Here is a 14565-nt window from a genome sequence, read left to right as displayed (position 1 = left end):
AAAAAAAAGGTTCTACAGTATATAGCATAAAGAAATTTCTCGGGAATAATTTGTTTTTCTAAAACCAGTTTTATGTGAATTCTCAAGGTGTTTGGCAAGTGTAGATTGCTGTCAGGGAAAATTATAATCTTAAACCAGAAAAATCATCATGGCTTTTTAGAGTCACAATGATCATACCTTGTTATTCTGAAGCATCAGGTGATTTAGCCAATTAGCAGATCTTTTTATGAAGACAAATAATTTGTGTGACTGAAGTTTTTTACTGAATGGTTACATTTTTCTTGTTGTCTTAATAGCTGCCCAATATGGTACTATAGTTAAAAATACATTTTTCTTGTTGTCTTAATAGCTGCCCAATATGGTACTATAGTTAAAAATGTATTGTAATCCTGGGTTTGGTTTAAAAGTTTAAGCTAAATGCATGTTAAAGGGAAATTTTAGGTTTTGTTTCCATGCAAGGTGGAGTAGAATGTAATCCAGTCCCCCACCCTATTTATACAAAATAACGTAAGAATTAGATTCATACTATGCCTTTGAAGTAAAACCTCAAGATTCTGTTTCATCTGGCTAACGTTGCAGCAGGTGCGTGCTATATGCACGTAGGTAAGGGATTAGCTACAAGCTTACTACTCAAACAATTCTTACATGCTCGTCTGGCATTTACACCATCTCCTTGCCCTTTCTCTTTTCACCTTGAACCTTATTTCATTTTTTCGGTAAAAGAACAATTCTTTTGGACACAAATTGAATCTTTTCAGCCAAAGTAAAAGTTTGGACCTGTTAAACTATTTCTTTTTCCTTATTGCAAGGCCTTTGCCATGTCAGAGTCTGCAGCAAATGCCATCACAAATAACACCATTGAGAGGGAAGTGTACCCTCTTGCTTGCCTGCTTCCAAATCTCTCCTAGACTGAAAGCATGTCTTCCTAGCCAGAGGGCTGCCATCTGAAGAATAAATGCATTTCATCAGTCATTAGAGCCGTCTGTAGCTTGGTGTTAGACAGCTCTGGCTAAAGGTGAATTGGGGCAGTTTTTTTTTTTTTAAAGTAGATGACAGGTATATTGAGGTAGGTCTGTTGTTTCCATGTGAAATCACTTGGGTTTTGTTCAAACTGGGAGCCTGACAGTGCCTGACTCTTCGTGTCTAGGATTTAAGAAGCAGTTTGGTATGGCTCCTACTCGTGCTGGATTTTTAAGTGGACAGACTTTGAGATTCACCAGTTCATCCAGCATTTATGTGACACCCACTGTGTACCTGGTACTGGAAAATTGTGAACACGTCGGGGACTTACCACTTGCTCTTTTTACAGTGGAATTTTCTGGGCTTTTTTGAGTATGGGTTTTGTTTTCCCTCTGCCTTTTCATAGTGTACTTTAGAAACATTTTATTGAAATCACCAAATTTTCTAGCATTTTCAATAAGGTATAAAAGAAAATCAAACAACGTCTAGCTTCCTGAGTCACAAGCCCGCGAGGATTTGTAGAGAACAAGTCCAAGCAGGCAAAGCCGTGTGTCTGTGTGTGCATGTTTTAGTCGAGTTGCTAGAGGAATAAATCAAGGGAATCCAATGTGCGTAACTTACATAGGTTTTAGTAATGTGTTCAGTAGAGGGTCTCATGGCATTTTACTTTGAAACTTGATTAAACCTAGCTACAACGTGAGCACTGTCCCATTGGCCACAGAGGGGGGGTCAGGGAACAGAGAGTGGGGACGAGCTGCCCTGCGTCACTTTGGGGGGCGGTAGTTGGTAGTGGGCCTCAGGTACCAGCACAAGGGTCCTCCCTTTTCAATGTCACCATTAATCTAACAGAAAAAACAATAATTTACCTGGTTTAAATCAAAATGAACCCTAAAGTGTAGGTAGTGTTAAGATATAGTAACCAGGAGCAAAACGAATTAGAAATGAGTAGAAGGGAGGATATTAACTAGCTTTTGTCCAGTATTATCTTATAGGTGAGAAAACTAATGTGATTAAGCCTTAGCTGCAATATGATGTAGCCATTAATATATCAAAATTGTTGCCTAAGTAAAGGTGCTGTTTTAGTCCTCCTCTGGTGCTTATGACAAAATACACTGAACCAGGTGATTTTAAAGAAAATGAAATTTATTGCTTACAGTTTCTGAGGCTGAGAAGTCCAGAGTCCATCTGGTGGTGGCAACAGGGACCCAGGGGCCTCACATTGCAGATGGTGGAAGCAGAGAGAGCAGAGAGAGATCCTCATGCACTATCTTTTTAAAGCCCTCAGGACCGTGCCCCCGACCCCCATTACTAATCCATTCACTACTGCACGGTCCTACAATCCAATCACTTCTTCAAGGTTCCTCCTTTCAATGACCATAATAGGATTTCCCACCCTCTTAACAGTCATAGAACCTAAGTTTCTAATGCATGAAACTTGGGGGACACAGTTCAAGCTTCTGTGAGTTTTGGGGGAACATAATTCAATCCACTACAGGTGCCCTTATTTATGTTAATTTATCTATCTTACATGAATTATACTTTCAAAGTAGTTCTCTTATTATTTTAACATCTTTTTCGAGTTATAATTGCATATATAAACTTCTCCCATTTAAAGTGTATAATTTAATAATATTTAATGTATTCATGGGGCTGTGTTAGAGTACCTCTATCTAATTTGAGAACATTTCATCCCCCCTGAAGAAATCCCATATACATTAGCTGTCACTTCCCATTCCCTATCTGATGTCAGAGGGAGGGTCTGGGGGGCCTGACAGTTCTGCCTCAAGTCACCCCATCCTCTTACCAGGCTCTTGACTCTGCCACAGAATTCAAGGGCAGAGTCACAGTAGAAAGTGAGAATAAGTTTAATATAATATGTAAGAAGTACAGGTTCCATAGAGGGAGTGCAGTATAGCTCCAGAGACTGAGCAAGGCCCACACCGAGTTTAACCCAAAGGCAAGAAACACATGCTTAATGTTCAGTGCAGGCTGCAGGCGGGCTCAGAAGAGTGCGCAGCTGCTGCTGAAAGTAACCTTGACACAAAGTAAAGTCCACACACCTCAGCTAGCAAAGTGTGTGCTGCCTCCAGGAGAGTCAGCAACCTGCCTTCTGGTGGGATTTGGCTTTTATAGTTTCTTTATCTAATGAATATTCAATGAAAGGGGTGGTTCCCAGTTATGTAACATTAAGTTTTGCACATGCTCAATTGGTCTCTTCCTGGAGCATGTTCATTGGTCAGATTTTATCACATGCACCAGGCATATTCAGGAATATTCTGTGCTCTCTAGCTCCCCTAGTGGAAGGTCATTGAACCACCAGAGTTACATAACCCCTCTCTACTGAGCATGCGCAGGCACTGGGTTGGCATAAGTAGCCCCCTTTTCCCCTTGTTGGTGCTGAAATAGGTCTAACTGGCAACAGTGACTTTGCTCTAGGGAAGAGTCAAAGGAGGGGGGGGGCCGAGTCCCTGGGGAATGGCTTGTCACCCAGAGGCATGTCCTGAATCCTGAGCCCAGGACACTGAGCACCTCCTATATCATATCCACCAGCCACCCCCAGCCCTAAGCAACCACTACTCTACTTTCTGTGTTTGTAGATTTGCCTCTTCTGGGCATTTCATGTAACTGGAATCATACAACATGTGGTCCTTGGTGATGGGCTTCTTTCACTTAGCATAATGTCTTCAGGATTCACCCATGTTGCAGCATGTATATTCACTTCTTTTTATGGTTGAATAGTGTTCCGTTATATGGATACACCACATTTTGTTTACCCATTCATCCGTTGATGGATATTTGAATTGTTTCTACTTTTTGGCTATTATTAATAATGCAGCTATAAACATTCATGAACAAGTTTTTGAGTGGACGTTTGTTTTTGTTTCTCTTGGGCATATACCCAGAAGTGAAATTGCTGGGCCATATGGTAACTCCATGTTTAGCTTTTTGAGGAACTGGCAGAGTGTTTCCCAAAGTGACCAAACCATATTACATCCCCACCAGCAGTGTGTGAGGGTTCCACTTTCTTCACATCCTTGTCAACACTTTTTATTGTCCATTTTTTCACCCCTCTGATTTAATTCTCATAATCCTATGAATTAGCCAAACAAAAGTATCCTTACCATTATTTTATAGATAAAAACTCCAAGTCAAGGGCCGGCCCGGTGGTGCACTGCTACAGTGCGCCGCCTGGGAAGCGCGGCGGCGCTCCCGCCGAGGGTCGCTGCTACAGTGCGCCGCTTGGGAGCGCAGCGGCGCTCCCGCCGATGGTTCAGATCCCACATACAGACTGGTTCCCGCTCACTGGCTGAGCGAGGTGCGGGAGCAACACCGAGGGTTGCGATCCCGTGCCGGTCCCGGTCCGGTACGGGCGCGACACTGAGGGTTGCGATCCGTTGCAGGACATGAAAAAAGACAAAAAAAAAAAACCTCCAAGTCAACAAACATTAAACAAGAAGCATAGTAGTGTGCAAATAGAGGGGAAGAGGTGGCGTGGATAGTTTGAAACAACAGATTATCCAAAAATAATTTTAAAGTTTTTGAATCAGACATTTCTAGCTCTGTTGAATGTTAGAGATTGTGTTTCCCACATTTTAAAGGTGATGAAACTGAACCCAGAAAAGGGAAGTAAATTGAACACGGACATAAAGCTGCTTGGTAGCAAAGCCAGGAATAGAAGCCCTATCTCCTGGCTCCCAGGCCGCGGCCTGTTCCAGCCCAGACTGTCACATTCTCCCCCAGGGGATATAGAAACTCACCCATATCACAGGAACTCCATTTTTCCTAACTCGTTCGTTCATGCTGACCTTTTATTAAAATAAACCTGTCTTAATTTGTGTATGGTACTGGAAATTCAGCAAAGCTCCAGATAGAACGTGCTCCACATATTGCTCATGATGAGGCTGGTGTGCGGGCAGAAAATGCATGCAGACGGTGCTTCATGGTGACGTTTCTTGGAGCAGATGCTTGAGTGTGAATTCTGGCTCTGCCGCTTCCTATTTGACCCCTTCTGTAATTCTCTTTCCTTGATTTTAAAACGGGGGCAATAAGAGTATTTACCTCGTAAAGTTGTTTTGAGAATTAAGTGAGATAATCCCTGTAAAGTGGTTAGCACAGTACTTGGCTCCTGGAAGGCCCTCAGTAAATGTTGCCAGTCATTATTACAGAACATCAACTTGCTTAGATCACTGAAAACATTGTAATGTGAGATTTATAGAAAATGAAGAAATCATCCCTTTAAAAAAAGTAGCTTCACTTAAAGGAGCAGGCCTAGAAAATAGCTGTTTTCTAAAGTCTTCATATTATTGAGCTACATGGAACATAATAAAATTCCCTTTGTTAAGAGAAAAAAAACTGAGTATGTTAACTTCCCATCCTTACAAATTATGAACTAATTTCCTTTTTACTGTAACTTTGGGCAGTGTCAACCAAGTCTGGGCAGAAACCAGCCAACTCCAGTTGACCTCATGTTAGAAGCCCCGGCAATGGGAAAACTTAACTAAAGCACACATGCCTGTCATGGATATAATATATTCATAGTGTTTGTTCTTAGTATCTTTGTTTGATTATCAAGAGAAAAATCCACAGGATTATTTCATGGGGCACCTGTATATATTTGTGTATCAGTGTAGAAGAAAGGACCCACTGGGAAATCAGAAGACACGGTTGGAATCCTGGCCTTCCTCTGCCGTCTTTCATGAGCCGGGCAGTGTGCTCAGATGTCCCTAAGGTTCCAGCGATGCCAGGGGAGAAGGGGTCTGGGAAGGCCCGGTAGTTGGCCTTACCACCCTGTCCTCTTACAAGGTTTTTGACTACATCCCAGGAAAGAATTCAAGGGCAGAGTCACTGAGAGTGAGGATGGGTTTAATGTAATGAAGAAGAGATACAGGTTTCACAGAGAGAGTGTGGCCTAGCTCCAGAGACTGAGCAGGGCCCGCACCAGGTCCAACATACAAGTAAGCACTACCCACTGAAAGGTTAGTACAGGGTGCAGGCCGGCCCTAGAGACAGGAGCAAGTCTGATGCAGAAGGAAGATACGTACCCCAGCCAGCCAGCCACGTGTGGGTTGCCCCGGGAAAGTGAGCAGCAGCCCCGCCTTCCGCCGGGATTCACCTCTTACAGTCTGCTCTCTAATGCATATTCATACTATCTAATGAATATGAATTACATTTACCCGAGCTTGCCTAGCCACTGGCTTTGTATCCTCAGCCCCCTGAGGTCTCACACTGGTCCGAAAATAGGTTCAGTTTGCAACAGTAACTTTCCTCTAGGGGAGGGCCTAGCGGAGGGGCCTGAGACCCTGCGGAATGGCTTGAATCCCAGAGGCGAGTCCTGTAAGCCAAGCCTGGGGAAACTGAGCACCTCCTGTCTCACCAGGAAGGGGATGGAAGGGATCAACCATTCCTACCTCGGACAGTTGCCATGAGGACCAAATACTAATCTGGGTGTAACAGTCCTGAACGCAGTGCCTGGCCCACAGTCAGGCCTCAGTAAATGACAGATCAACAGCAAGGCAGTGAGGTTCCATGTGCCACACATGAGATCTGGGGGCCGATTCAACGGTAAGAAATTGGACATGTTCATGTTCACATAGTATGATTCATGTCTACTCTGCTGCTGCTGCTTTCCTGTAACCAATTTTAGAGCCTATCCTGGCAGCTGGAAGTATTTGGGATTAATTTCACACTCACTTTATGAGTTGAGCGTTTTCCTAAAGGCAGCTCCCTGGGCCTCTGCCTCATTACTTTGGCATCAACTGATATGGCAGTTGGACAGAGATGTCCTTTGGGGTCTCCATTTTATTTGGAAACCTTCAATTTGAAAAAGCAAAACAAAGACCATCAACACATTGTGCTTGAAGTCGTTAGCATTTATTGTTTCCCCAACCCCTCCCTTTCTGAAGTTCCGTTGAACGCCAGAGAACACACGTCTTGCTCAGCCAGCGATGAGCCCTGAAAAATCGCTCTCCCTCCAGGTTCAGTTCTAGCAGCTGCTTGGCCTCATTTCTCAGTGCCAGGTGAGCCGTGAGCTCTTCTAGGCCTTGTGCGCACAGAGCTGCATCTTGATGGGTCTAGTTTTTCCAGCCCTGTTTCACTATGTTCATTCTGCTAAATTCATTTGGCTTGCATGGAGAACAAAGTAAACTTGGCTGTTACATGTAAAACTAAATTGAGAACATGGAGATCTGTTTAGTATTTCATGCTGGCCAGTAGGTCAGGAAGATTTTCCTTGGGGATAATTTACATAAATAGTTTATCCCATTTCTTTCCAATTTCTGTGACCATTTGGGGATAGCAGACTCTTTCCACAATGGCACAGAAATGTATTCAATACGACTGAAATATAGAGAGACAGTGCTTCTCCTGGATTGATTCATCCAGGGGCCTTGCTCAGGAAAGATCCTGTGGCTTGGGCTGCTGTTTCACGAAGTCATTGTTCCACCACAGCTGTGTTTAGCAAGTTGGGTGGGTCCATGAACTGACATGCGGTTACACTTAGTGAGAATTTTCCCTTGAGAGTGAGGAACGTGAATAAAAGCTTCACTGAGTCCCAGCAAATGCCCCAAATATTTATTATGATCCGATGGCTGCTTAGACTACAGCCTCCATCAAGTAACACCCACACTCTAGAATACTCAGTGGCTCCCCAGTGCCGGCAGACTTAAGTACGTGCTCTTCACCCTGACATTCTGATTTCTCTCTGACAGTCGCCCAGCTTACCATTTTAGTTTCATCAGGAACTGTTCCCAAAGCAGAATGTTTGTTTTTACATGAATAAGCAGCCTCTACCTTTCTGCTTTCATGCTTTGCTCAAGTTGTTTCCTTCACTTTGAAAGCTCTCTTACACAATGTCAGCTGTGTAGGACCCATTTCAGGTACCTCTCCTCAGTGGCATGCTGGTGAATGCTTAAAAGTAGACTCTCTGTGGAGTCAGGAAGCCCGAGTTTGTAGCATTTGTTGATTCCCATGTAGCAAATACTTCCACCATGGGCAATTTCGAGCTACCCATTCTGAATGCAGTGTTGGCAAGAAATGGGCAGTACCATTGCAGTGTTTCCAGTGTACAGATACAACAGGCATAAAGAAGTGCGAAAGAAGTCAGCAAAGGGCCTAGGTAATAGTATGAAGTAACGGGTTTGAGTATTTATTGCCTTGTTTTTAATGTAATTTATTTAGTTCTAAGTTTATGTAATTTAATTTTTAGTAATGGCTGTGTTTAACAACTGGCTTGTAAAATTCTTGAAAATCGAACGATCAGGTCTGTCTGCAGAGCTGGTAGGAGCTGACGAAGCCAACTGCAGCGCCGCCGCTTCTCCCTGCACGCTCGGCTGGCGGTGGTGTGTTCCCCTCCAAAGGTGCGGAGTGCCGAAGGCCTCCAGCAGGCTTCGGAGGGAAACAGGCTCCAGAGTTTGAATCCTGTTCTTGCGTTTTCTAGGTGTATGGTCAGGCTGGCTACTTGATTTGTGAATCCAGCGCACAATGAAAATGAGGGGCCTTTGTTAAAAAGGCAGAAGAAAGGGCTGTTAAAAACAGCTCCTAAGGGGCCGGCCCGGTGGCGCACTGGATAGTGCGCCGCTTGGGAAGCGCGGCGGCGCGAGGGTTCGGATCCCACATACAGACCGGTTCCCGCTCACTGGCTGAGCGAGGCGCGGGAGCAACACCAAGGGTTGTGATCCCGTTGCCGGTCCCCGGTCCGGTACGGGGGCAACACTGAGGGTTGCGATCCGTTGCCGGACACGGAAAAAGACAAAAAAAGACAAAAAAAAGAAAAAAGAAAAAAAGAAAAACAGCTCCTAAAATGTAAAGTGTTTTCCTTTCTTCAGTGGTCTCTCTTTCACAATTTCTGATGATGTTTTTTATTTTCTATTTAATATCTTTCCAATTAAGGAAAAAGTAAAAAATTTAAATTATTACCATGAATTTTACCATTAATATTTATATTTTCAATGCCAATTTTAAATGCAAGCATAGGAGCACTTAACTCATGTAGGTGGATGTACATGCATCCTCCGCTCATGTGCGTGCTTTACCTTCACCTACAAAACCCAAGTTCACACATAAAATCAGCAAGAACTTCAAGACAGAGACAGGGTATTAAACCGAGCACGGGGCCCTTCTAAGCTTGCCCTGTGCAGAGTGCTGGGAAAATGCCTTATGTCCGCTGGGACTCAGAGTCCTCATCTGTGCGAGAGGGAGAGAGAGTGCCAACTAGGCAGCGGACGTGTGAGGACTGAAGGCACGGAGCTCTGGGTGGCACAGAGCAGAAGGCTTGCCACGTGGTCTGTGTTCAGTTAATTGGAGTGATTGTTACTAACTAACACGGTAATCATAATGAATCATAAAGGATTATAAAGGCCTTCTCTTTTGTACTCTATAGCGTCTTACATGGTCACATTTGCCTCCTTGACCTATTTTCCTTTCTCTATTATGAGCTCTTTGAAGGTGGAGATTACATCTGTCACCATTGAATTCCCTGCAGTGCGGGCACACGCGTGGCACTCAGTCCGTGTTTATGACCTTCATCTTTGTACGAGTTAGATTTTCTGACAATAAGCATCTGTGTCATGTGATGGCCCCACCATGAGGCTTAATTGGTAACATTCACAGGAAGAAAAAGAGTATAAACTTAGATTTTAACAGGAGTCAGTTGTCACTGTGGCGAGGGCAGAGGAAGCATATGATTCCAGGTGTTTTGGTTTAAGGAGAGTGACTCTCTCTGTCTCTTCGAGGGGACTTCTTGAAGTAATGGGGGAGGGATGAGTTCCAAGCGCCATTTGAGTGAAAGAGGCCCCAGGGATATTAACTGTGGCCCACAGTAATCCATCGCTTTACTAACTTCTTTCACAAGTACGTTCTGTTCTGCACAATTAGGACGTCATTACAGTAATGTTTCTCCCCCTTAATTGGTTGTGTGCATGTGCTTTCTCTCCTCCTGGGCTATCTTCGGTACGTCTTTTGAATGCAAATGGAAGGGAACACAGTGGCAGGTGCATAGTAAGGAAGGCACTTTATGTAGTGCTGGCCTGGGTTCAGACTCCTGTGGCCCCTGAAGGGCTGAACGCAAGTTGCAGTTGCCTTTTGTAACTCCTGCAAGCCCTCGGCCACGAGGCAAAGAATCCTGGTTTGCTGGCATTTTCGGGCAAGGACCTTCCGTTGCTCTGTCTTTTCCTAACTTACATCTATTTTCCAGTGTCTCCCAGACACTCTAAGGACTGTCCCCCTACAGCCCCTCTCCCCACGTGGAATTTGGGAGACCACACAGCTGTAAAATCTTCTTACTTGAATGATGATGTTTTAACCGTCCCGTTGGGCCAGTGTCAATAACCCATGAAATATCACCAAACGGATCATGTGCACCAGACTTCTGACTCTCATCTGAGCTCTGGTCCCTTGGACTGGCAGGGGCTTGTAGAAAGGAGCTCACGGTGCCTTGGCTTTTGCTATTCCTGTTCTGAGGACTGTCAGACGCCTTGAGCCTCTGGGGCAGTCAGTTCATTACTTTTAATGAGCACAAAATTCACCAAGACATTAAAGTAAAATAAAACACCAATGAGCAGTCTTGGATGTTCCATCCAATTGTTGCTTTAGTTCTTTTTTTCCAGTGTTATTCAAAAGGATGGAAAAAAGCCAATTCTACTTACTCCTGCCGATTTTATCCTAAATAGATTTGGCGTTGTAAAGCTAACACACCCTGAAGTTTTTTTTTCTTTCAGGTCCCTGTGGCTGGTGCCTGACATTTGTGACGAAAATGACATTACTTAACTGGTTGAATGTCTTAACACTATCTACCTTTTAGGTGTAATAAAAAATTATTGGCTTATCCTAACACCGCATAACATATAAAGACTAATACCAGAGGAAGACAGTTATTTTCTAAAAGAAGGTGTAACGAAGTTATTATTTTGAACCTCAAGGCAAATGGAATTATTTTGATAAGAATGTTTTATTTGATCAATCTCTGTGGCTAGTAATGAAGACCATAATAGCTTTATTAGAGGTTACTTTATATTACTGTGCATTGGAGAAGGCCGGTCGATGGTGAAGCAAACACTAAACAATGTCCCCATTAAGCTCATTTTGTGGATATTTTCATCTCCTGGCCATATGGATTTGGAATTACTTTGGCATTTTTTTAAACAGAAGGAAGTGAGCCGATGAATGATAACTCTTGTATGACTCAACATAGCTTGTGTTTATGGAAGACAGAGTTCATCACGTTGTTTTAAAGAAAAACAAAAGTGTGCCAAAGGTAATTTGTTGAAGGCTCAGGAATTGTGAAATTATCCCTAACCGAAGTTTGTCATTTCTGCAGGTAATCGCTCTAGCAGATGCAGTAGAGGAAAACCGAGACAATCTGTTCCAGTCGTTCACCAGGCTGAAAAGTGCCACCCATTTGGTGGTTCTGCTGATCGGGCTGTGGCAGAAGCTTAGCACTGACCAGATGGCCATTCTGGAAGCGGCATTTCTGCCGCTGCAGGAGGACACGCAAGAATTGGTAAGGACCCGCGAGCCTGCAGTGGGAATAGACAGCATGGTTGAAAAGATCTGGGTTTGGGAAGATATCACACGGCTATCCTGTTTTCTAAGGTATCACATGAAGGCTTGGTTTTTTACAAAAATGCTTTTTCTCCGCTGCAGGAGGACACGCAAGAATTGGTAAGGACCCGCGAGCCTGCAGTGGGAATAGACAGCGTGGTTGAAAAGATCTGGGTTTGGGAAGATATCACACGGCTATCCTGTTTTCTAAGGTATCACATGAAGGCTTGGTTTTTTACAAAAATGCTTTTTCTTTTTTTTTTTCTTTAAACCATAATACAAATGTCAAATGGAGGCCTTTTTTCTGGAGCTATTTTAAAAATAGGTATATAGTCCATTTTTATGTAGTATCCAGTCTGTTTTTTATGTGCTCTTCAATCACTCAGAAGCCAGGGAAACAGTCATTTGATGGCCTAAGTGACGGCAGTAAACTTCACATTAGCTAATCCTCTCCTTCTCCGCCAGAGAAAACAGTTCGGCCATTCTAATTTGCTCAGTGTTCTTAAATGTGTGTGTCACTTCAGGGGTTAGAGGGAACTGAGGCAGCTTAGCCGAAAGTGACGGGAACGATTCCTTACATTTATTGAGTTCTTTACATACAGTTTATAAACGCTTCATCCTCAACCCTAGAATAGGCAGTTTAGAATAAAAAGCAGTGGAAATGAGGGCGGTATGTTGAGTTCTCGGCGAAGGATTATTTCAACAAAAACAGCTCGGATCCCTTGAGTTGGAGAGACGTGTACGGCCACCGGATGCCGTTCCGGAGGACTTTCTGTGTGCTTTTACTTTTAAAGAAATCATGTACATCTTGGAAATTAGAGACCTTTGAACTTAGGTTTTTGTATTGGGGGAAACCATTTCAAGGGAAAAATCATTCCAAATCCATTCTTAAACCTATTTATAAGAATATCATACTAAAAATAATGGTACTAAAACTAACATTCTTTTGTAGTGCTTATTTGGTACCAGGCACTATTTTAAGTATTTCATAAGAATTATCTCATTTAATCTTAAACACGGCCCTATGAGATAGTTAAGGTACTGTTTTCATCCCCATTTTACCTGTAGGAAAATTTCGGATTTTAGAGTTAAATACTTCTCTGACACTAATGGACAGGAGAGCCAGGATTTGGACCCAAGTCTGTCTGCTTCCAAAATGCATGTTTTTTAACCAATGCACTTCGTTTTAGTGAAAAGAGTTGTGAACGTAATTTTGAAAGTCAAAAATTTTGTCAGCTGAATCGAATTTTCTACAGTTAGGTCAAAGCATTATCTCAAAGGATTATCAGATTAAAAACAAAGCAGCAGCAGCCACTATATTTTATGTCCTAAACAAAATACTAATAAATAAATCAGAAAAAAATTAGAATACACCTTTATTTAGTAGCAAATGATATGTTATAAGGAGATTGATAAAATACAATTACTACTAAAACTGACCTTTGAGGAGCTAGAAATGGAGACACTTAACTGCAACAATGGAAAATAAAGAAGGTAATGGTGAGGATTATATTAATAAGAATGATAGGTATCACTTTCAAATCAGATTTAGTAATCAAAAACGCTTGGTTGGCCTCAGTTCCTGGTTCCACCACTAAATGACAAAATCGGTGTGGTCCAATTTCTTAACTGTTTTAAATCTCTGCTTCTGTATATGTAAGATGGAAACAATAATAGGACTTGTGCAGTATGTTGTGCTAGGAATCAAGTGAGATAATTGAGTAGAGCGCTGAGGTTAGCAGTCGTTGCTGGACGTGGTCTGACACTTTGCATGTATTACTTATAGCCCGCACTAGAGTCACGCAAGGCAGGTTTTACTGCCTTTTTATGGTTATTTGTCCATCTCTCCGATGACACTTGAGCACAGGAATAATATCTTATTCCTTTTATATCCTCAGGACCTGGCACAGTGCCCGAGCACAGCGCAGTCAGTATTTTTCGGGTGGGTGAGTGGAGAAAAGGGTGGCAGCGAGCAAGGGGCATCCTGGCAGAGCAGCGGCAGGGGAGGGACGTGGCACCAGGAAGCAGAGCAGGGCCCGTCACCTAACTGCGGGGCCAGCGCAAAGTGAAAATGCAGACCCCTCGTTCAGAAAGTAGGAAAAAAGTGCTAAGGTGCTGTTAAAACACGTGCTAAAAACAAAACTTTATTCTTTCTGCAGAGTCTCTCTCTCTTTCCAGTTGTCACTGTTTTTTTTTTATTTGCTATGTTAGCCATTCAGAGTAAAGAAGAACTTAAAATTTAAATTGTTAGTGTGAATTTTACCGTTGATCTTTATAATGTGCAATGCCACTTTGAAGTAAAGATCTGAGTGCATATGCGGAATCAGCAGACTTGCACAGCTTGTGTTTCGTGGCTGTACACGCATATGTATTTTGTTCTTTCAGAACTGTGGAGACTTGACTTTTGTATTTCTCTTTTTGATATTTGCATGTCTTCCAGCACTCTCTGCCTTCAGTTTATTGATGAGACAGGGAGGACCGAAAGGAAAAGGAACTCAGTGCTGCTCTATCTTTCTCTTTTCTTCTGTGTTATCTTTTCCGGTGTAAGTGGCTGCGCAGTATAGGGCAGTAAGAGGAGCAAGAAAGGATACGGTGGGCTTCCTGAGTCGTTCATGTCTCCTTGAATCCTGTTGCCTTCTTTCTGCATTCAAAACCAGGTCTGGCTCAAGTGCAAAGCCTCTCGGGGCCGCCCTGTTCCTGCCTAACCCATCTAGACACGACACTCCTTCCCTGTGTTTGCTTTGAGTCTGCCTGGACCCTCTCATCCTGGGGCTGCGGGAATTCCGAGCTCATGGGGCAGAAAGGAAAAGGGGCACATATATGATACGTATCTTCCCTTTTCCTACACATGCTTCCTTGCTCCATCAGACTTCACTCACAAAACCCAGGTTCAAAGATAAAATTATTAAGGATTTCATGGGCTTGGAGAAAATTACATTAAGTGAAATAAGCCAGGCACAGAAAGAGAAATTCTGCATGTTCTCACCCGTGAGTGGGAACAAGGAAGGAAGGAGGGAAGGAGGGAAGGAGGGAAGGAGGGCGGGAGGGAGGGAGGAAGAAAGGGAGGGA

At 43.2% G+C, this 14565-nt stretch overlaps 1 protein-coding gene across 1 annotated transcript in view; it reads left to right on the top strand.

The window, feature by feature from the left end:
• The first annotated feature begins 8166 nt into the window (after positions 1-8166).
• Positions 8167-14565, top strand: part of LOC103604505 (protein PTHB1-like) — a 106921-nt gene continuing 100522 nt past the window's right edge. The window contains exons 1-2 of the mRNA XM_008589078.1: positions 8167-8315; positions 11257-11455. Coding sequence (XP_008587300.1) covers positions 8167-8315; positions 11257-11455 — 348 coding nt within the window. The remainder of the gene's footprint in view (positions 8316-11256; positions 11456-14565) is intronic.

Source organism: Galeopterus variegatus, unplaced genomic scaffold, assembly GCF_000696425.1.
Source record: "Galeopterus variegatus unplaced genomic scaffold, G_variegatus-3.0.2 Scaffold5192, whole genome shotgun sequence".
Taxonomy (NCBI): domain Eukaryota; kingdom Metazoa; phylum Chordata; class Mammalia; order Dermoptera; family Cynocephalidae; genus Galeopterus; species Galeopterus variegatus.
This window is presented reverse-complemented; position numbering and strand designations above follow the sequence as displayed.